Source organism: Mobula birostris, chromosome 3, assembly GCF_030028105.1.
Source record: "Mobula birostris isolate sMobBir1 chromosome 3, sMobBir1.hap1, whole genome shotgun sequence".
NCBI lineage: Eukaryota > Metazoa > Chordata > Chondrichthyes > Myliobatiformes > Myliobatidae > Mobula > Mobula birostris.
Window position 1 is genome coordinate 84,070,548 of NC_092372.1, and position 22,869 is coordinate 84,093,416.

General features: G+C 39.2%; 1 protein-coding gene and 1 pseudogene across 2 annotated transcripts in view; one reads left to right on the plus strand and one right to left on the minus strand.

Annotated features, from left to right (window-relative positions):
• Positions 1-917: 917 nt before the first annotated feature.
• Positions 918-2,103, plus strand: LOC140195677 (uncharacterized; annotated as a pseudogene).
• Positions 2,104-8,000: 5,897 nt separating this feature from the next.
• The window catches only part of LOC140194630 (PACRG-like protein), a 57,056-nt gene continuing 42,187 nt past the window's right edge, over positions 8,001-22,869 (minus strand). For both annotated transcript variants that reach the window (XM_072251877.1, XM_072251876.1), the window contains exons 5-8: positions 15,120-15,254; positions 13,559-13,666; positions 11,853-11,933; positions 8,001-8,211 (exon numbers count right to left, since the gene is read on the minus strand). In XM_072251877.1, coding sequence (XP_072107978.1) covers positions 8,155-8,211; positions 11,853-11,933; positions 13,559-13,666; positions 15,120-15,254 — 381 coding nt within the window. In that variant the 3' untranslated portion in view covers positions 8,001-8,154. The remainder of the gene's footprint in view (positions 8,212-11,852; positions 11,934-13,558; positions 13,667-15,119; positions 15,255-22,869) is intronic.

The window sequence follows — 22,869 nt, forward strand, 5'->3', positions numbered from 1 at the left end:
AGAAAGAGCAAGGCAAAATGCGTCACATTTCTGCTGATGTTGGTTCGATGACCAGAGAATGCCCTCACTGTCGTGCCTTCCTATTCACTGGAGAAACCGCACATTTCTGCTGTATGAAGAGAAAAGTCAGGATAGGCAATTTGCAGCTTCTACCTAATGAACTCCTCAATTTGTACAGCAATGATGAACCTATTGCAAATGAGTTCAGGAAGAACATCAGACAATACAATTGCCTCTTCTAAATGACATCCTTTGGTGCCAAAGAAGTCCTTCCCACTAGGAATCGATGGAATCCTTCTGTGATTATTCAAGGCCAAGTCCATCATTACATCGGACATTTAATGCCAGACCCCAACCAGCAAGCCCAACTCCTTCAAATTTACTTCATGGATCCTCAATACAGCATAGAATTGAGAGTGGGGATACTCCAGAATGATGGAATTCAACGTGAGATTGTTGAATTATTGGAAAACCTACTACGACAACGAAACCCGTACATTGCATCCCTTCAACTTGCAAAAGAACAAGTTCGAGGCATGCCAGAGGCGTCCATTGTCATTGATCCTGACCAGAGACTGGCATTTGAACATGAGAGAAGATTTAATGCACAAATTGCCAATGAAGCCGCTGTCATTATACCAAACAGCACCGAACCTGAAGTAAGATCACGGCACATTGAGTTGAAAGAACGAGGAGGTGATTTAAAAATAATTTCAGAGTCCCATCACTCATATGACAGCTTTCAATACATACTTTTCTTTCCACTTGGAGCCGATGGCTGGCATCATCAAATCCGAATGATGAACAACAAGAAACTGACGGCAATGCGTTATTATGCGTATTGAAAAATGAACCATGAGAATGAGTTTAATTACCTTCTCAGAGGAGGACGTCTATTCCAACAATACTTGGTCGATATGGCTGCCAAGATTGAAGGCGAGAGGCTGAACTACATCCAAATGAATCGAGCAACCTTGAGGTCAATAACATACAGAGGCCTGACTGATGCATTGAATGATGCCGATGATTTCAGAAACATTAGAAGGTGCATCATTCTCTCCTCAACATTTGGCAGTGGACCGAGATACATGATGGAACGATGCCAGAATGCCGTGATGTATATATGGAAGTATGGTAATGTCTCATTGCTCATTACAATGACATGCAGTCCAAACTGGCCTGAAATCCGACAGCATCTCTTTTTGCGTCAGCCACCAAACAATCGGCCAGATTTAATTGCGAGAGTGTTTGACTTGAAGAGAAAGTTGTTTATGAAGTACCTCACTGGAACAGATGGTCTCTTTGGTAGGTGTGTAGCTTACATTGTAAGTGTTGAATATCAAAAGCGGGATCTGCCTCATTTGCACTGTCTGCTGTGGCTCGATGAGGCATCCAAGCCAAGACCACAAGATCATGATAAATTCATTCAAGCAGAAATACCGGACCCAAATGAAGATCCAGAGCTGCATGAATTGGTATTGAAGCACATGATACATGGTCCATATTGCACCACTAAATCACCGTGTTGGCAAAATGGTACATGCAGTAAGAGGTACCCGAAGGTGTGGGCGTGATTCATATCCTGTGTATAGGAGACGGTCTGTGCAAATGGGAGGATTCGAAGGTCATCAAGTAGGACAACAAAGTCGAACCGTAACTCCTGAATGGGTGGTCCCCTATAATGCCCAACTATTAAAGCTGTTCAATTGTCATCTAAATGTAGAAATATGCTCATCTGTCAAGTCCATTAAATACATGATCAAGTACACCATGAAGGGGAGTGATCAGGCAATTTTTGGAGTGAATAGAGAAGACGAAGTCACACAGTATTTGACAGGCAGATATATCGGGCCCTCTGAAGCTGTCGGATCAATACTTAGATTTCCAATTCACGAGAGGGAACCAGCCGTTGTTCGCCTTCAAGTGCACCTTCCCCAACAGCATCAAGTATTCTTTAGAGATAATGCTGCTGTGCAACTGAATAATGATATGCAAAGAACCACTTTAACGGAATTCATGGATCCTTGCACTCGAAATCCATTTGCAAGAACCCACTACTATGCGAATATTCCCAGATTCTACACATGGACTAATAAGAGATAGGAAAGAAGGAGAATGGGGAAAAGAGTGGAAGAGTACTCTGGGTCGAGTGTATACCGTTTCTCCACGAAGTAGTGACCTCTACTATTTGAGACAATTTCTTCATCACACAAAGGGACCAGTGTCTTTCCAATCAATGTAAACACATGATGGAGATATCCTTCCATCATTCAAAGACGTCTATAGACAGAGAGGATTGTTGCAAGTTGACGATCTCTGGCAGGAAACTATGGAAGAAGCAGAGAGAACAAGAATGCCCAGAGCAATGAGAGATTTGTTTGTCGTCTTGCTAACAAACACTGAAATCAACAATCCACAGCAATTATGGAACCGGTTCAAGAATGCAATGTCTGAAGATTTCTTACAAACGGAGAAGAAAACTATCAATGATCCTAACATCATGATCAATGAGAGACATCATGGACAAGCTCTTCTGTATTTCCAAGAGAAACTTGAGAACTTGGGCAAAACACTTGAAGAATATAACTTGCCGACACCAAGAAATGGTACAATTCCTCAAAGTGCTGGCAACCTGGAATTCTTGTGTGAACTGCAATACAACAGAGACGAACAGCAGGAATTTGTTTCACAGAAGGAGCCCCTATTGAATAATGAGCAGAGAGAAGTATATGAATATGTGTGCGACTGCTTGGAAAGGAATCTCTCTTCAATGATTTTCATTGATGCACCAGGAGGAACGGGCAAGACATTTATCATCAACTTGATCCTCGCTAAAGTTAGAGGAGATGGAGGTGTTGCTATTGCTGTAGCATCATCAGGTATTGCAGCAATTATGATGCCTGGTGGTAGGACAGCACATTCACGATTCAAAATACCCCTCAAAGTCAATGAGGATGCCCTTTGTAACATCGATAAAAACACCAATACTGCAAATTTACTCCCAAATGTGAAGCTTATTGTCTGGGATGAGTGCCCCATGATTAGGAGGGAGAGCTTTGAAGCCGTGGACTGCACTCTTCGTGATGTATGCGGCAAGAATGAGGCCTTCGGGGGTATTTTAACCATTTGCTGTGGCGATTTCCGTCAGCTTCTAGCAGTTGTGAAACGCAGAAATGATGCTGATGTGGAGAATTCATGCACTAAAAAATCATACTTGTGGAGAAGCTTCATCAAGTTTCAATTGAAGAGAAACATGCGATTGAGTGAGGGAGAAGGACGATATTCTCAGTTCTTACTGGATATTGGAGAAGACAAGATTGAGAAAAATGAAAACAATGAGATCGAATTACCTGAAGATATGATTCTGCCAGTAACAACTATGGAAGAATGCATTGATTTCACCTACCTGACATTCGACAATCCTGCAGAACTCTTCTTAAGGAATTCTATCTTGCTTTCTCTTAATGAAATGATGCGAAAAATAAACTTCACATGCATTAGACACTTCCCTGGAATCATGAAAGAATACTGTTCCTCCAATGCTGTAAGTAAAGGAGCTAACACCACTCATTTTCCTACAGAATTCCTTGATTCGGTTGAACTCTCTAGATTGCCACCACATAAACTGGAATTGAAGAGGGGATCTCCCATCATTTCAATGAGGAATTTGGATCTACCAAGGCTTTGCAATGGAACGCGAATGATGGTGGAAGAACTGCACGACAATCTCATTGTAGTAAAGATAAACACTGGTGCATTCAAAAATGAGATTGTCATGATCCCAAGAATTACTCTCAGTTTATCAGAAGGGGAAGATGTCCCTCTTCAGCGGAGCCAGTTCCCGATACAGTCACGCTTTGCTATGACTAGACATAAGGCGCAAGGCCAAACCATGGAGAATGTGTTGATGTATCTGGAGAAACCAGTATTCCAGCATGGTCAGCTGTATGTGGCTTCAAACCGGGGAAAAAGAAATGAAAACGTTAGAGTATTCCTGAAGGGTGGCAGATCAACCAGAAATGTGGTCATCAAAAGTGTCCTTCCTTAAACGAGGAGGAGCAATTATTTGCTTTGCTATGTGTCTTTCTTCTTTAATAAACTGAGTTCTTCTTCTTTAATTTCCAAAGCACATCACATCAGACTGCACTACCTTTCTCTCAAAAGGTGTCCCAACGGGTCACCCAGTTGTCTAGTGATATGATAGAATTCACCCAGCAGTTTGAGAAGGAGAAGAGTAAAGGGAACACAAAATACTCTGCAAATGCTGGGGTCAGAGCAACATGCACAACACGCTGGAGGAACTCAGCAGGTCGGGCAGCATCCATGGAAACGAACAATCAACATTTCAGGCCGAGACCCATCGTCAGGACTGAAGGGGGAGGGGGCAGGGGCCCTATAAGGAAGGTGGGGGGAGGGTGGGAAGGAGAAGGCTGGTAGGTACCAGGTGAAAAACCAGTAAGGGGAAAGATAAAGGGGTGGGGGAGGGGAAGCAGGGAGGGGATAGGTGAAGAAGGAATAGGGGAAAGCACAATGGGTAGCAGAAGGAGGCAGAACCATGAGGGAGATCATAGGCAGCTGGAGGAGGGGGCAGAAGAACCACTGCCCACCAGCCTTCTCCTTCCCACCCTCCCCCCACCTTCTTTATAGGGCCCCTGCCCCCTCCCTCTTCATTCCTAATGAAGGGTCTCGGCCCAAAATGTTGACTGTTCCGTTTCCACGGATGCTGCCCGACCTGCTGAGTTTCTCTAGAGTGTTGTGCGTGTTGCTGAAGAGTAAAGGGAATTACAGAGGTAGGAGAGAGCAGCAGGCCAAAGCTGATTAGAAGAGGTGTCACTATTGGGGATGACAGCAGACAGCAACGGATGGTGCTTATGGGGGAAATACGAAAGGTGTAGGAAAGATGCATCTCAAAGATGAAGAAGTATTTTAAAGGGCGGATAAAGCAACCATGGCTGACAAGACAAGTCAAAGACAACACAAAAGCAAAAAATAGTGGAAAGGTCGAGGATTGGGAAGCTTTTAAAAACCAACAAATTTAAAAAACCATAAAGAGATAAAAGATTATATATGAAGGTAAGCTAGCCATTAATGTAAATGAGTATTCAAGAAGTTTTTTTCAGATATATAAAGAGTGAAAGAAAGACAAGAGTGGATATCGGACTGCTGGATAATGGCAATGGAGGAGTAGTACTTGGGGGTCAAAGAAATGGTGGAGGATCTTAATTTGCACCAGTCTTCACTGTGGAAGACAATAACAGAATGCTAGAAATGTGAGAATGTCAGGGGCAGAAGTGAGTGTCGTGACTATCACTAAGGAGAAGGTGCTTTGGAAGCTGAAAAGTCTGTAGGTAGATAAGCTACCTGGACTAGATGGGCTGCACCCCAGGGTTGTGAAAGATGTAGTGGAAGAGATTGTGAAGGCATTAGTAATGATCGTTCAATAATCACCAGATTCTGGAACAGTTTCTGAGTACTGGAAAATTGCACATGTCACACCACGCTTTAGGAAGTGAGGAAGGCAGAAAAAAGGAAATGATAGGCCAGTTAGTCTGACTTCAGTAGTTAGAAAGATGTTGAAATCTATCATTAAGGATGAGGTTTCGGGGTACTTGAAGGCACATGATAAAATGGGCGAAAGTCAGCATGGCTTTCTAAAGGGAAAGTTTGCCCTGACAAATCTGTTGGAATTCTTTGAGGAAATAACAGGCAGGATAGACAAAGGAGAGTTAATGGATGGAGTTTATGTGTTTTATTCAGAAGGCCTTTAACAAGCTGCCATACATGAGGCTGCTTTACAAGAGCCCTGGTATTACAGGAAATGTACTATCATGGTTGGAGGATTGGATGACCGGCAGGATGCAAGGAGTGGGAATAAAGAGGAGCTTTTCTGCTTGGCTGCTGGTGACTAGTGGTATGCCGCAGGGTTCCGTGTTGGGACCTTTGAATGAAGGAATTGATGGCTTTGTGGCCAAGTCTGTAGACAATATGAAGACAGGTAGAGGACAGGTAGTCCTGAGGAAGCAGGATGCCTGCAGAAGGACTGAGACAGTTTGGGGAATGGGAAAAGTAGTATAAGAAAATGCATGGTCATGCACTTTGGCAGAAGGAGTAAAGTCATGAACTATTTACTAAAAGGAGAGCAAATTCAAAAAAAACAGATGTGCGGAGGGCCTTGGGAGACCTTCTGCGGTATTCACTTCAGATTAACTTGCAGGTCAAGTCAGTGGGAGGGAAGGCAAATGTAATGTTAGCATTTATTTTGAGATTGTTAAAGCAAGAATGTAACGTTGAGGCTTTATGAGGCATTGGTCAGTCCACACTTGGAGTATTGTGAACAGTTTTGGGCCCCATATCTAAGAAAATAGGTGCTGGCATTGGAAAGGGTCCAGAGGAGGTTTACAAGAATGATCTCAGGAATGAAATGGCTAAAGATGAGGAATGTTTGATAGCTCTGGGCCTGTACTCACTGGACGTCGGAAGAATGAGGGGTGATCTCATTGCAACCTATTGAATATTAAAAGGTTGGAATAAAGTGGATGTGGAGGGGGATGTTTCCTATAATAGGTGAGTCTAGGACCATAGGACACAGCCTCAGATTTGAGGGACAATAACTTAGACCAGAGATGAGAAACAAATTTCTTGTAGCCAGAGGATAATGAATCTGTGTAATTCATTGCTACAGATGGTTGTGGAGGCCAAGTCGTTAAGTATACTTAAAGCGGAGGATGACAGGCTCTTGACTAATCAGGGTGTCAAAGGAGAATGGAGTTGAGAGAGATAATAAATCAGCCATGGTGGATCAGACCCAATGGTTCAAATGGCCAAACTCTGCTCCTATGTTTTATGGTCACACCGTCACACACTGTCCCATCTGTGACAAAGTCCACTTAACCCACAAGCAAGAGAAAATCTACTGATGCTGGAAATATAAGCAACACACACAAGATGATGGAGGAACTCAGCAGCCCGGCAGTACCTAGGAAAAAAGTACAGTTAATGTTTCAGGCCGAAACATGGACTGTACTCTTTCTCAGATGCTGTCTGGCTTGCTGAGTTCCTCCTGCGTTTTGAGTGTGTTGCTCCACTTATCCCACAATAGGTTTAATAGGTGCTTTTTCTGGACTTTAGAACTTGACAACTACTTTTCCTTTGTTGCAATTAAATGTCATCTGTTTTACTGTTTTTCTGTTTACTTATTTTCACTGCAAAACTGCTACCTAAATTGCATATTATTTCCAAAGTTTTCTATTTTTATTCTATCCTTCCACCCAATCTCAGTTTTTCTTTATTATTATATCGAGAATGCTTGCTTGGGTAAATTCAAACACCAATGCCTTGTAACTGTGATAGTCCAGATATTTTAGTTTGAAAAATTAATTAAATTATATTAATTATTTTTAACTTTCAATGTTTTCTTGATACTCATCCCAAAAGTCTTTCTATCCTTCATTGTGGTTTGGTTACATGCCATCTTATGTTGCTGATAAACATTTTCCACATTTAATAGCAAAAAGATTTACCTTAGATTTCCATGTCAAGCTTAAACTTTGTTTAGTATTACAAGAGTTGTATCAGGTGTTCAGCTTTGCAATTCTGACAAATTCAGATAACTAATATTTTATTGACAGCTAGAGGGAAATAAACTGTAGGTTGCTATCTAACAGTCTGGGCTAGAACTGATGTACGCTTGTGTAAGATAGAGCTTGACTTCATTTGCTTTCTTCCCTGCTACTATCAAATAGCATGTGGACCATCATAATCTAGAGCTAAAAATGAAGAACTAGCTAGCCCCAGTGAGGACACTGGCTGAGAAATACGTAGCTGACATAGAATCATATCCCATATGTCAGAAAACAAATTCAAGGAAAAAGATGGACAAACAGCAAGCAATAAATCTTTGGTAATTATAATGAATGCAGCCTTAAAGATAAGTTCATGGTCTTTCAAAACTGATTAGGCTCTAATTTCTCCAGTATAAAGTAATTTGACTTGCCTCCATATATCATTTCATATATTTATTTAATTTTGTACACAAATCTGCAGAAAATAAAACAGTATTTCACGTGATCAAACAAAGCTCCTGCAAGATATTCTTCCCATTTGTGGTTTCTACCTGGATGCTGAACGTACTGACCAAAAGCGGTTGTGTTTTCTTCAATTGTAAATGGAGCAATAGGTAGGAATTTTGGATTTAATAATGACCAGACAATCCTGCAACAGAAATAGAAAATCAGAGTAATGTTTTAAACAATTATGCATTTTCATTTCACAAGAATGAAGCTTCAGCCAATGCCACTTAGCAATTAATCAGAGATTGAGGAAAATTGTAGGGTTACAACCCTCTGATTTTGTACTACTTACTTGCAAACTTCATAAGATTATGATGCACTGTACTAATTGGGAAGTCATTCTGCTAGTACTTAAAAGACAAGAATATCTTGTTTATTAATCAAAAATAAATATCACAATATAGCATAACTGTCAAATGTTTTGATCAAAGGTACTCCAGGTAGTTTCAATACTTTTCAGGCTCCAATTTGCAGTATGTATAAAAAAAGCCTTGGATGTTAAAATTTGTTTCCTTTAGTGGGAATAAAGGGGAGGATGAAGTGAAGGTTGAACTGGACTGGATCATCCTGCAGCTTGGCTCACTATCAGGTGTTCCCACTGAACCCATTTTTTTTCAGATGCAGAGGTCTGAATGAGTTCATTGCTCCCATATGCTGGGACTCTGATGAGGCAAGGTGGGCTCTTCGGGGCACATTGAGGGCTGGGTGCCCAGAATGCACCGACAGCTTTTGACAGTCTGAATACCAAGGATATCGTCAGATTTTTTTCCTCGATTCATTTTCAGGGAAATGAATGTCACAGGGAGTAGCTTTTGCTTGATTTTAACTGACATGTGGCTGTTGTGTTTTACTATTTATTGTTACGTTTATTATTTAGTGTTGCGTTTGTTATGTTATGATTGCACTGCTCCTGGGAAACGCTGTCTCATTCTGCCCTGCAGAGCTGATGTACGGTTAGAATGACAATAAAGTTTTTTGAATCTTGAATCTTGAATCTTTTGCTGCTAATCTCCAAATGCCTTTGCAGATGATGTTGGCTGCCTATTATGAATTAATGAAGTCTTCTCCCTCTGGAAAGGTACTCCCAACAATGTTGATAGAAAGTCACCAGATTTAAGAACTGTTTACAATGAAGGGATGGGTTTGCATTCCTAAGTCAAAACAGTGTAATTCATGACAGAATCCTGCACAGTATGGTTTTCCCATCTGCCTGTTGCTCTTGCCCTTGATGGTAAAAGTTATGGGCTTGGGAAGGTGCTGGTGGTGTAGCCCAAGTGAGTAACTGCAGAACATTTTGTAGGTGGAACATGTTGCACCTGTAATGGTCCTGGATAGCAATAGCTTTTGAATATTTTGAAACCACACTTGCCAGGCTAGTGAAAAGTATTTGATCTCAACCTGGATTTGTGCTTTGTGGCCTTTGGGTACAAGCAAGTCAATCACTTTCTGCAGCATACACAGCCGCTATTTGCTCTAGTAGACACAGCATATTAGGTGAGTTTCAATTTTAACCACCAGTATGCTTATGGTGGTAAAATCTCATCGATAGAAATGCAATTCAATATCATCGGTGTTTGGGTTCTGTCAGCAGTACGTCTACACCTTGCTGCATGAAGACTTGGATTGCTTCAAATCCTTATCAGGGTTTTAAGAAAATGGAACTCAATATTATGAAATCATTAGCAAAATCACAAGTTAGGAGTGTAATGGACTCTCTCCTTTTCCCATGATGAATATAGGGTGAGTATCAAATATTGACCTTGCCTGCAATTGTCAGATCCTGAAAATGAATAAATAAAATATCAGGCTGGGGCTGGGAGAAGAAGCAACTTAAATGGAAACAAAATGCTAAAGAACATGTCAGTAAATTGTTTAAAAAAATCTGCAAAGAATGTTACCGTTGCAGACAAAGCAGTGACTACGTTCATCTATATAGCACATCCCGTGTAAATTGTTCTGTTCACATGGAAAATCACTCTTGCGCCTGGGGGTGAGACTATAATGTTATGCACAAGCCTCCTCTTACATAAAGGATTATCTACAGGGCTGAATAATGGTGGCAATAGCATGTAGCTAGAGGAGATTTTGAATCAATGTCACTTTATTTACTTAAATGACCAAAGCTTAAACTAAAACAGAATAACATTGGACATTTTGTGTTTCATCAGATTAGACATCCCACTGCCTAAAACTCCAGATTTTTATTAGCTTGACTGGATTTGCCTCTAAAGGGATCATGAGAGACTAATGGTTGCAGCTTGGATTTGCACGCAATCTGCAACAATTACCTCTTTGGCCCTAGAATGCGTAATGTAATCTTTCACATTAACCTTTATCCAAACAAAACTGACTGAATCATCTAAATGTAACCATTAAATAACATTCAATTACTGAAAAGAACAAAGACAAAATCAGGGACTTCTGAAATAATTCAAGACCATACTGCATTCTGGTAGTTGATCAAATGCTTCACATTAACAATTACTTAATACGTGACCAGCAATACTAGAATGAAGAAGGAGTCTGCACAAAATATAAAATGGGTAATTTTGAATTATTCTGTATCTGGCCTGGCAGTAAGTGGGCTAACTGAAGTCAGTGTGAGGTTTAATCCATTTATATGCTGAACTGCATTAACATGCAAGGGATGTTTTTAGCCACCTACATGTCTGGAACATAAAGGAGAATTCTGAAAACCTCAGAAAAATAATTGGAAAAGATGTTTTCATTTTGGGAGTGGTGTACAGAGTATTTTTTCAAGGATAACTAAATTGGCTGCTTAATGCTCAGTTCCAGTGGTTGTAGCACTTGAAACTTGGTGCAATGGAAGGGCAAAGCTGAATAGTCATTCAAAGAACCTCCATTCATTTGAAACTTGGATGACAATTCAACCAATATATATCCACTTTACATCCACTTCTCAGAATATTGTATTTTAGCACAAGTTACAAACTCCTTTCTTCAGGAACAAATAATGACTTTTCATCCCAAATTATACTTTTAGAATATGGAATGCTGCCAGATATAATTATGTTATGCTTTGTACCTCGAAAACATAAAAACTAATTGAAAGGAAAACAAGGGAGCCAGGAGATAACATATACGTTTGTTTTTACTTTAAGCAAGGCATGCACTTATGATGTGGTAGCATCATAACATATGCAAATCATGTATTTTTACATATAACCCACAATGAATTATTTAAATGAACACGAATGCTTAATCAAACAATATATTTACAAAATTACTCAAATATTAGTTAAGTATTAAATACACAGATTACCTATCAAATGTACCTGCTGAGTTCCTCTAACATTTTGTGCGTGTTGTATCAAATGTAATATTTAAAACACAGCACTTTTTGTTTCTAGAATTTCATTTATCTACCATGTCTGGATATCAACTCTCATCCTCTCTTTGCAAACACCACATAAGCCTGCAATTAATCATTACCCAATTTTCAACATATTGTAGGAGTACGTGGAATGGCACAAGTAAGAATTGATGTTAATAGATGCCAATAGATAGGGATGGCCTATCCCTATATCTGACCAAACATATTTTTAAATATCTGAAATCAGGGCCTGCAGTGGGCATAGGCATCAATTCATTTTTTTTTAAATTGAAATTCAACATTTCTGACTGGTTTCAAAACACCTGTGGATGGCAAGAACGGAGAATTTTGTATGCTTACAATTAACTAAGAATTTCAGTCTGAAATTTATAAAGCAAGGTAAGATAAGGTGATTTAGTTTGTTTGAAGCTATACATGAACAAACATACCTTTCCACCATGTTGTTCCAGTCTTTGCAGGGCATCTGTGATCAGCTGCTTAAGATTTTTATCCATCAGTCTTTTTGACAGCTTGATGCACATTAAGAAAAATACATTGAGTTGTAAAATTCAATATACTCAGAAACAAAGACTCCAGTGTAAATAAAAGCTCCTAAAACTCAAGAGAGGTGCAAGTTGACTACATCTGTCCTTTAAACCTGTTTAATGGGAACGATAGTGGCAAAACCACTGGTTCATTGCCCCGTGAAACCAACAGCAACTTGAGGATTTTTGCAAATGTGTCCGTATTTGGAAATCCAGCAGTATTCATGATCTCCATTTTCTCCACAGCAACCGTGTTAAAGTCACTTGTTTCTAAGCCATTTATCAATGACTGCCACCTGAAAATCTTACTACATAGTAACAAAATTTTAGTGAATTTCTAAAATGGCATCCCAAACCATAATTACCACCTGACAATACACTTGAATCACCTAAGTGCTCAATAATCCTTTACTTTTGTGCTAGAAACAGTTGAAGAAAAGCTACCAATCCACCAACGCCTCAGCATTAAGCAATGCCTCAGTGCTGAATTTGGTATGAAACTACACTTCAAAAGACCTTAGCAAGGGTAGCAAATAGTCACAATAACTAAGACATGGCTGGAAATCTGAAAAGAGTATTGTGACAAGGAAACCCACAAATACTACTGTAATAAACATAATTGCCAGGTGGTAATTATGGTTTGGGATGCCATTTTAGAAATTCACTAAAATTTTGTTACTATGTAGTAAGATTTTCAGGGTACTATAAAGTGGCAGTCATTGATAAATGGCTTAGAAACAAGTGACTTTAACACAGTTGTTCTGAAGAAAATGGAGATCATGAATACTGCTCAAAACATAATGACAAGGCAGAAGACATTGTTGAAGATAATTATGGAAAATGTTTCTGTACTGGTGCAGAGAAACATTAGTAAGAAAATAATCAGGAATTCTACAAGAAAATATTAAGACAGAAGAATGGGAGTGCGAAAACCTACTGCTACAGATCAGATTGATAGAATTTGGATAATTTATTCAACTACTGTATATTAACTGCGCAAACAAATAGTGCATTAATATGCTCTATTCAATAACCATATTTAAATTCTGTAAAATATTGTCTCCTGTTCTTCCTTAGCAGGCATATATTAAGTAGTTAAGTCATCACATCTTGAGTTAAGCCCACTTGCAGGCACGAATCCAGACATATGGACATACTACATAACAAGTACACAACAATATGGACACAGCATGGAATCATGGGAGAATCAGCATGGGTGATAATTAATAACAACTAACCTGATAATTTGAGGTCCAGCATGCTGTAAATCTTTCACAAGATATATAGAGATATAAACCTTAGCCAACTTTCTTTAAAACTTTTAATGCTGAAACTTCTAGAATTGCAGCTATGGAGTTACATGGCCTGAAGTGCAATTTTGCTGCTATTATCCTCTCATTAGCATGCATGCACCCATTGTGTAGACTGGCATATTTATTGTTAACCTAAAATGTGTCTGAAATTTATTGTGAATTTTGTAGCTAGTTGGGAAAATTAGTTTCTAGTTCTGTTTATACTGTTTTGTAAAATTCGTGAGAAGAATTAACAATGTTAAAACACAACAGAAGCCATACCAACAGCCACTTTCTTAAAGCGCAACAAATACTTACACTAGTCAACAAATGTTTAAGATGGTCATTCACAGCAGGGCCAACAACAGCACTTAGCTGGACTAAGCCATGCAATCCCCTCTCAAATACCTCAATGTCTGAATGTGCCTTTAGGGAGAAAAGTAGCAATTTTAGAAACATTCACCAACTGTCAAGATTGAAAATTTATTAATATTTATCAGCACCCAACACCGGTTGCATGCCAGTGTAGGTGCGTTATCAAAACATCCTCACAGGAGCAAATTACATATGGTTAAAATGTCTTCTTCACCCTCATACAGTTAGAACGGGGAGAGTGATGGAATTGGCAGTAATCGAATGGAGTGCGTATGTTTCTTTGTTGGTATTCATGTCTTTGGCCCTCCCAATATCCATGTGAGGAACCTTTAAAGGGACAAGCAATTGTGGTGAAGCCAATCTGGATGTCATTAATGGAAATATGGAACCATATAAAATATGGATGAGAAAAGGGAAAGATTGAAAATAGATCCTTAGATAGTATCCCAGACAGCACTATCCAATGGAGAGTTGGATTTATGAAAGCACATTAGCTCCTCTAGTATTTTTAAGAGTAGGTACAGTACTCTGCAAAAGTTTTAGGCACATCTATATAGCTAGAGTGCCTAAGAATTTTGCACAATTCTGTATTTATCAACGTGGAGCAGAGAGCAAGTTTGTAAATCTGGTGCAGCAAAGGATGTTGGGAATGGCGAGGGAGGAGTGCCACAGGAGGGGCATCGCACAGGTGGCAGAGAAGGGGTACAAGGGGAAGGGGTTGAAACAGGTGCAGACACACACAGCCCTGACACAACAGACAAAGTCATTTGATTCCAAATAATTGGCTTATTGATCATTACAGATCGTCTCTGTGATGCCTGGTGTTCCCTTCCCTCTCCCCTTTTTTCCAACTATGATTCCCTCTTCCTGTCCCTTTCCCATTCTCAGTCCACAATAGAAACCCATATCAGAATCAGGTTTATCATCACTCAATATGTAATAAAATGTGTTTGTTTTTTTGGCAGCGGTACAGTGAAATACATAAAATGTCTAAAGTACTGTGCAGAAGTCTTAGGTAACCTAGCTAAATATATATGTGCCTTAGACTTTTGCACAGAACTAAATCTGTCTGTACTTTAGGGAAAAGTAAACATGCACTCGGGCTGTTATGATGGGAACTAAGTGAACACTGCTATTCTGCTGCAAAGTTCAAATACAGTTATTTGCTGTTGAGGTTGTAATCCTGGAGAGAATCCTTGGGTTTAGGAGATCTGTGCGGAAAAAGTGTGCTACAAACTGAGTATAGAGGTAATTACAATCATAAAGCTATGACAAAGGGTAATGATAGTTATTAATTTTAAGTTAATGCAACATTAATGTTGTACTTGTGAATATTTTAAGAGTTTGACATAATACTTTGCAATGAAGCCAAATTTGTTGTTATGTTCACATCCCAATTGCAAAGAAATATTCCCCTAGAAAACATATAATGACTGAAAAGAAGTATATCTATTATTGCTACAAATCTAAATTTTGAATTGCGAAAGATTCACTGATAACTTACCAGAGCAGCTTTTAACTTTGGAATCACCTTTGGAACCAATGGAATAGCTTTTTCAGCAGCATCTCCAACCTCTAGCAGTTCCTTGAATCCTTCTTTGGCTACAAACGTGTAAGGGTGTTTTGTTTCTCTTAATCCCTATATAGGGAAACAGGCAAATTACAAAGCCAAAGGCTGGTGTTTCCCAACACAATCTGCCTCTGTCTTTATAATACAACAACCCCACCAAGTGGTCAAAAACTATTTCATAACTTTATTTCAGCAAACAATGCAATATCAGAGAAATATCCAATAGCAACTATCACTAGAGTGTTAATCTATTGGAGTGTATTTAGGGAGGACAATAAAGATAATTCTTAGAGCATACCAGAAATTTATCCTAAGTTGTTAAAACACATGGTAAAGGCTTGTAAATTGTAATCAATTTGCCTGAAAGAAATACAAGTAAGAACTTATTGAAGATAGGGGAAAGAGAAAAATAAAGACAAGCTGCAACTGCAAGATAAAAAATAATCATTGCTATCAATCCAGACTAAAAGAGAATGCTTAAAATGTTCAGCTGATCAGACAGGAACTTTAGATGAGAAAAACTGAGTTAGTTACATTAGAATTGGTCAGTTTTGGAGAAGTTATTTGAACCCCGAAGGCTCCTGTTTCCTTGGATGGAAGACAAAGTGCTATTCCTTAAGCTTACACTGGGGTACATTGAAACTGTGTAAGAGACCAGAGCCAGAAGTCAGAGTGTAAATGGGATAGGCAATTAAAGTCTCTGTCAATTGAAAGCTCAATCACATGAATGGAGAACGCATGGAACAATGGCAATAAAACATCCTAACTCCAGTTTCATTATTCACGAGAAATGCAGAACATGAATTGGAAGTAAATTGTTGCTTCATCTGCAATGTATATTTGGGTCCCTAGATAATGGGAAATAAAGACATAAAGAGGCAGATGTTCTGTCTGCTGAGCCTGTAACAAGTTCTCATGTTGAACTTCACTCTACCCACCTCCCCTCGATTAGGATATAACTATAGGAACTTCCATGGGTCCAAGCTACATCTATTTCTTTATTGGATGTATAGGGCAATTTTCATTCAGCTTGGGACCCCACTCACACTTTTTCTGGTACATTGATGATTTCACTGTTGCTGTTTCCTGCACTCAGAAAAAAATTGAAAATTTCATCTCTTTTTAAACATGACCCATCCTCTGACTCTTCCCTTTCCTTTCTGGATCTCACCATCTCCACCTCTAGAGATCTGTTACCAACCTGCAAACTCCTGTAGCTACCTCTTATATTTACTCCCTCCTTGCCACCGCTACAGATTCCATTCCATTTCTCCCGGCTTCTGCATCTCAGTCATTAATTAGTCTAGATAAAATGTTTCACATAGTTACTTCTCAAGTATCCTCCTTCCTCTTTAACTTTTGCTTCCCCTCCACTGTAGGTGACAGAATCCTTAGCTACATCTCATCAATATCCAGCACCTCTGCTTTCACCCCCTCCTCCTAAACAGAATTAGAGTTCCGCTCATCCTCACTATCTGCTTACCAAAAGATCATCCTTCACAATTTCTGCCAGTTACAGTAAAATTCTACATATCTTTTCCTCCCCTCCACTTTTGGCATCTTGAATGGACCATTTGTTTCACGACTCCCTGGTCTGCTCTTCCATCTGCAGCAAAGACTCCCTTTCTTATTACACACTTCTATGCAACTGCATGAAATGAAGCACGTCCATTTGTCCTATTTACTTCCCATGAGCTAGGGACCCAACCAGTTCTTTCAATGTTCAAATTAAATTTATTATCAATGTATGTATATCCCACCTTGAGATTAATTTTACAGTAAAGCAGAGTGATACAATGAAATCAACGTAAACTGCACACAAAGAGTGACAAACAACCAATGTGCAGAAGAAGACAAGCTGAGGAAACAAAGAAAATAAATAAATAATACTGGAAAGTTGAGTTGTAGAGCCCTTGAAAGTGAGTCCATACGTTGTGGAATCAATTCAGAGTTGAAGTGAGTGAAGTTATCCACACTGGTTCAGGAGCCTGATGTTTGAAGGGTAATAAATGTTCCTGAACCCAGTGGTGTAGGACCTAAAGCTCTCATACCTCCTTCTCGATGGCAGCAGCGGAGAGAGAGCATGGTCTGGATGGTGGGGTCCTTGCTGATAGATGCTATTTTCTCGTGGCAGCACTCCATGTAGATGTGTTCAATGGTGGGGGGAGCTTTGTCTGTGATAGACTGGGCTATGTCCACCACTGAACAAGCTGCTACTTCTTCCAACCTAGTGTACTGCTGTTGAAATTGACAAAGTGACCTCCTCTTCACTGGAGAAACCAAATGTAGATTAGGTGTTTATTTTGTGGCACACCTCCATTGCCTGCTACTTTAAGTCTCAGTCGTGCGCGCGCGCGTGTGTGTGTGTGTGTGTGTGTGTGTGTGTGTGTGTGTGTGTGTGTGTCTGTCTGTCTGTCTGTCCTGCTTGAGGAACAGTACCCTCATCTTCCATTTTTTCTTGACGCAGCATTCAGAGCTCAATATCAAATTCTACAACTATTTTGTATCAGAACTGACCATTTTTTCTCGAAATCTAAGTCATCCACCTGTGATACTGGCTCATTTTTTTCTCTCTTGATTAACATGGCCTGACTACGGTACATGTTCTACAGCCATCTGCAAGCCCTCATTAATTCATCAACTGAATGATTCAACTCATCATCCCCAACACTGGTCTCACTCGATCAGTATTATCCTTCCTGTTCTATCCACTGCAATTTAAAACCAACTTCTTTTCTCATTTTTCCCCAATTCTTTCAGGTTCCAGCTGAAATGTTAACTGTTCTCCTTGGCACACATGTTGCCTATGTTGAAAACACTTACTGGGAGTTTTCAACGTTTTCTGTTTCTATTTCACATTTCCCAGTCTCTCATTTAATGTGATATGATACATAGGCATAGGAAGAACAAATCCTCTTAATATTTAGCTAGATCAATAGCTAACTATTAATTTACATCTTTTTAATTAACTGGCCACTTAACTACTTCTAGTTCATTATTTTTTTTTATCATTTAATAATTCCTAACAGATTAACACCTGCCTCAGGCCATACAATATACTCCATTATCTGTGTATATTTTTTTTTAATTATTAAAAACGTCTTAAAAAAACATTACTAAAAATATACTTCTTTAAATTTAAAAATAATTAACAAAAAAAAACAATTTTTCCACTTTGAATTTTATCCTAGATCTAGATTCTTTAAGTTAATTGGTTTCTGATGCTATGACATGAGAAAAGACAATGATAACATGGGGGAATTCTAACAAGAACCCCGGGTACAGCTGAGCAGCACAGATGTGGAATCATCTGTCACACCTCAATTCTCACACATCAGCATATAGCAGTGCACACAGACTTAACTGATAGATGGTGATTCCAAATGGAATCTGCAATCTATAAATTTGCCGATGACACAACTGCTGTTGGTGAACTTCAGTTGGTGATGAGGTGGTGTTCAGGAGCGAAATAGATCAGTTAGTTGAGTGGTGTCAAAACAATGACCTTGTATTCAACGTCAGTAAGACGAAGGAGTTGATTGTGGACTTCAGGAAGGAGAAGTCGAAGGAACACACACCAGTCCTCGTTGAAGGATAAGCAGTGGAAAAGTAGGCAAGTTTAAAGTTCTTGGGTGTCAACATCTCTGAAGATCTATCCTGGGCCAAACATACTGATGCAATTGCAAAGAAGGCACAGCAGCGGCTACATTTCATTTGGAGTTTAAGGGGACTTGGTATGTCATCTAAGACTCTCACAAATTTCTACAGATGTACCATGGAGAGCATTCTAACTGGTTGCATTACCGTCTGGTATGGAGAAGCCACTGCACAGGATCGATAAAAGCTGCAGAAAGTTGAGAACTCAATTAACTCCATCATGGGTGCTAGCCTCACAAACATCAAGGACACCTTCAAAAGACAATCTATCATTAAGGACTCCCATTATCCAGGACATGACTTCTTCTCATTGCTACCATCAAAGAGGAGTCTTAAGACATAAATTCAACCTTTCAGAAACAGCTTGTTCTCCTCATCTATCCAATTTCTAAGTTGACAATGAACCCATAAACACCGTATCACTATTTTTCTTGCTCTCATTTTTGCACTATTTATTTAATTAATTTGTGTACGGCTTCTTATTGTAATTTATAGTTTTTAAATTATTATGTATTGCAATGTACTGCTACCACCAAACAACAGATTTCACAACATAAGCCAGTGATATGAAACCTGATTCTAAACTCCAAATCCAGTCCAGCAAGGTTTACTTGAAGAAGCTGTGATTTGTAATTTCAGGTAAGTCAAGTAAAGAACAGAAGGAACTATAATGATACCAAGAGACTCAGATGCTCAACCATTCCATAAAGCACACCATTTTAATCAGGAAAAATACACTGAACTAAACTACAGAATCTCTCAACATTAATCCAAGGACTTGATGTGATCATTCAAAATGCAAAATAACACTTGATAACAACTATGGTGCCTCAATGATCCCTATTACAATCTTATCTGTGGAATGTGACACATCCTGATGATAAAGAGTTTTATTTTCAAATTAAGTTATGGCAAATAACCCAAATCTTGCAAAAATCAGTTTGAGGAGCATCTTCCTGTATATTCAGGGGTCAAGGAACCACTATATGGCTTCATCAGCAAAGAAAGACAGATGGAATTCACATATAAATAATGACTGCTTCATTTGGAAAAAGTGGAGGGAATAATAAACGGTCCTAAAATGGAAAAGGGCACAGGAGAAAGTCACAGAGATAAGAGTATAATGACTCTCTGAAATAATTATAAATCTTTCTTCTTCATTCTTTCATATGCATATTTCTTTGAGTGATTAAGAAGAAGAAGATTTTGAATTTGCTGCAATAGATAAAGGAAGAGACAGATCTGTACAAATTGGCTTTTATTCACAGTGAAAATTCACAAGCCCCAAGAGAGAACTACTGGAGAATTAGAATCCAGAGGTAATTGGCTTTAACTGTGAAGAGAAATGAGCTGAGGTAACAGTGTCATAGTTAGAGAATATTATGATTAATCTGTCCTAGACTAATTTGAAGCTCAGATCAAGTGTAAATGAAATCTAGCTCAGGTCAAGATCAAGTTTCTCAGTCTATGAGGAAGCTCTTGATGAAAAAGTGAGGAAATGAAAGGTAGAGTTCTTGGTTGGAACAAAACTCTTGCTAATTTTGCAGGAAGTTCTAGTTCTTTCACAACTTAATTACAGACAATACAATGATGATTGCACAATTAAATGTGATCATGGAGAAATACAACTCAACGTTCATGTGGAAGCTTACATTATCCCTATGAAAAATGTTTGCAAAAAACAAATTAAAGATGAAAATAGAAGCAAACTAAAGATAGGCAGTTGCAAGGTAAGATTGGGAGAAATATACTGGCTAGAGATTTATAAGAAATAGGAGCAGTAGGCCATCCAGCCCATCAAGCCTGCCCCGCCATTCAATAAGATCATGGCTGATCCGTCCGTAAACTCAGCTCTGTCTACCTGCCTTTTCCCCATAACCCTTAATTCCCCTACTATGTAAAAATCTATCTCACTGTATCTTAAATATATTTAGTGAAGAAGCCTCAGCTGCTTCCCTGGGCAGAGAATTCCACAGATTCGCCACTTTCTGGGAAAAACTGTTTCTCCTCATCTCTGTTCTAAATCTTCTCCCCTGAACCTTGAGGCAGTATTCCCTAGTTCTAGTCTCACCTACCAATGGAAACAACTTTCCTACTTCTATCTTATCTATCCCTTTCAAAATTTTGTATGTTTCTATAAGATCCCCTCTCATTCATCTGAATTTCACAGTATAGTCCCAGGCGACTCAATCTCTCCTCATAGGTTAACCCTTTCATCTCTGGAATCAACCTGGTGAATCTCCTCTGCGCTGCCTCTAAAGCCAGTATATCCGTCCTCAAGTATGGAGACCAGAACTGCACACAGTACTCCAGGTGCAGCGTCACCAGTACCCTGTACAGTTGCAGCATGACCTCCCTGCTCTTGAGTTCAATCCCTCTAGCAATGAAGGCCAACATTCTATTTGCCTTCTTAATAATCTGATGTACCTGCAAGCCAACTTTTTGCGATTCATGCACAAGCACTCCCAAGTCCTTCTGCACAACAGCATGCTGCAATCTTTCACCATTTAAATAATAACCTGCTCTTCTATTATTCCTTCCAAAGTGGATGATCTCGCATTTACCAATATTGTATTCCATCTGCCAGACCTTGGCCCAATCACTTAACCTATCTATATCCCTCTGCAGACACTCTCCACATCCCCTGTACAATTTGCTTTTCCACTCAGTTTAGTGTCATCAGCAAATTTTGCTATACTACACTCAGTCTCCTCTTCCAAATCATCAATGTAAACAATAAACAGCTATGGGCCCAACACCCACCCCCACGGTACCCCACTCACTACTGACTGCCAACCGGAGAAACACCCATTTATACCAACTCTTTGCCTTCTGTTGGTTAACCAATCCACTATCCATGCCAATACACTTCCTCAACTCCATCTTATTTATCTTATTTATAAGTCTCTTGTACGGCACCTTATCAAACGCCTTCTGGAAATCCAAGAATACGATATCCACCTGTTCCCTTCTATCCACTGCATTCATTATGCCCTCAAAGAGCTCCAGTAAGTTTGTCAAACAGTACCCGCCCTTTCTGAATCCATGCTGCGTCTGTCTAATGGAAGCACTTCTTTCTAAATGTTTCGCTATTTCTTCCTTAAAGACAGCTTCAAGCATTTTCCCAACTACAGATGATAAGCTAACTGGCCTATAGTTGCCTGTCTTTTGTCTACATCCTTTTTTAAAAAGTGGCGTGACATTTGCTGTCTTCCAATCTGCCGGGACCTGCCCAGAGTCTAGAGAATCTTGGTAAATGATTACCAACGCTTACAAATCATGGTGTAAAACAAACGATCAGATAATCACCAACACTTGGTTTAAACAACATCCAAGAAGGAAATGGACATGGAAAAGTCCAGATGGGAACAACAAAAATCAAATTGACTACATAACAATAAATAACAGATTCAAAAACTCAATAACTCAATCTAAAAGCTACCCTGGAACAGACTGTGGAAGTGACCACATACCAGTCATTTGCAAAATGAAAATAAGGATGAGAAAATTAAAGAACCCAAAAAGATCAGAACCACTAGATTATCAACAACTACAAAATAACCCTCATCTGAAAACAGAATACACAATCAAGGTGAAAAATCGTTTTCAATTGCTGCAGGATGAAGGAGGCAAATCTTCCTGGGACATACTGAAGGAATCCATGGTTGTAGCTGCAAAAGAAACCATCCCACGAGAAGAACAGAAAAATAAGAAGCAATAGATAACTGAAGATATAATGCAATTGATGCAACAAAAACAGACCATCAAACCAAGAGACAGCGAAGAATACAAACAACTTGATAAGACAATAAAAAGAAAATGCAGAGAAGCTAAAGACAGATGGCTAAATGAGAAATGCTCAGAGATAGAAATGCTACAAACCCATAATCCTGGAACAAAGTTGATGCACAGTAAGATCAAAGAACTAACAGGGAAATTACCTTGCTCAGCAAGTGGATGCATCAAGGCAAAAGACGACAGCTTAATTATGAACAAAGAGGAAATCCTAAACAGATGGACAGAATAT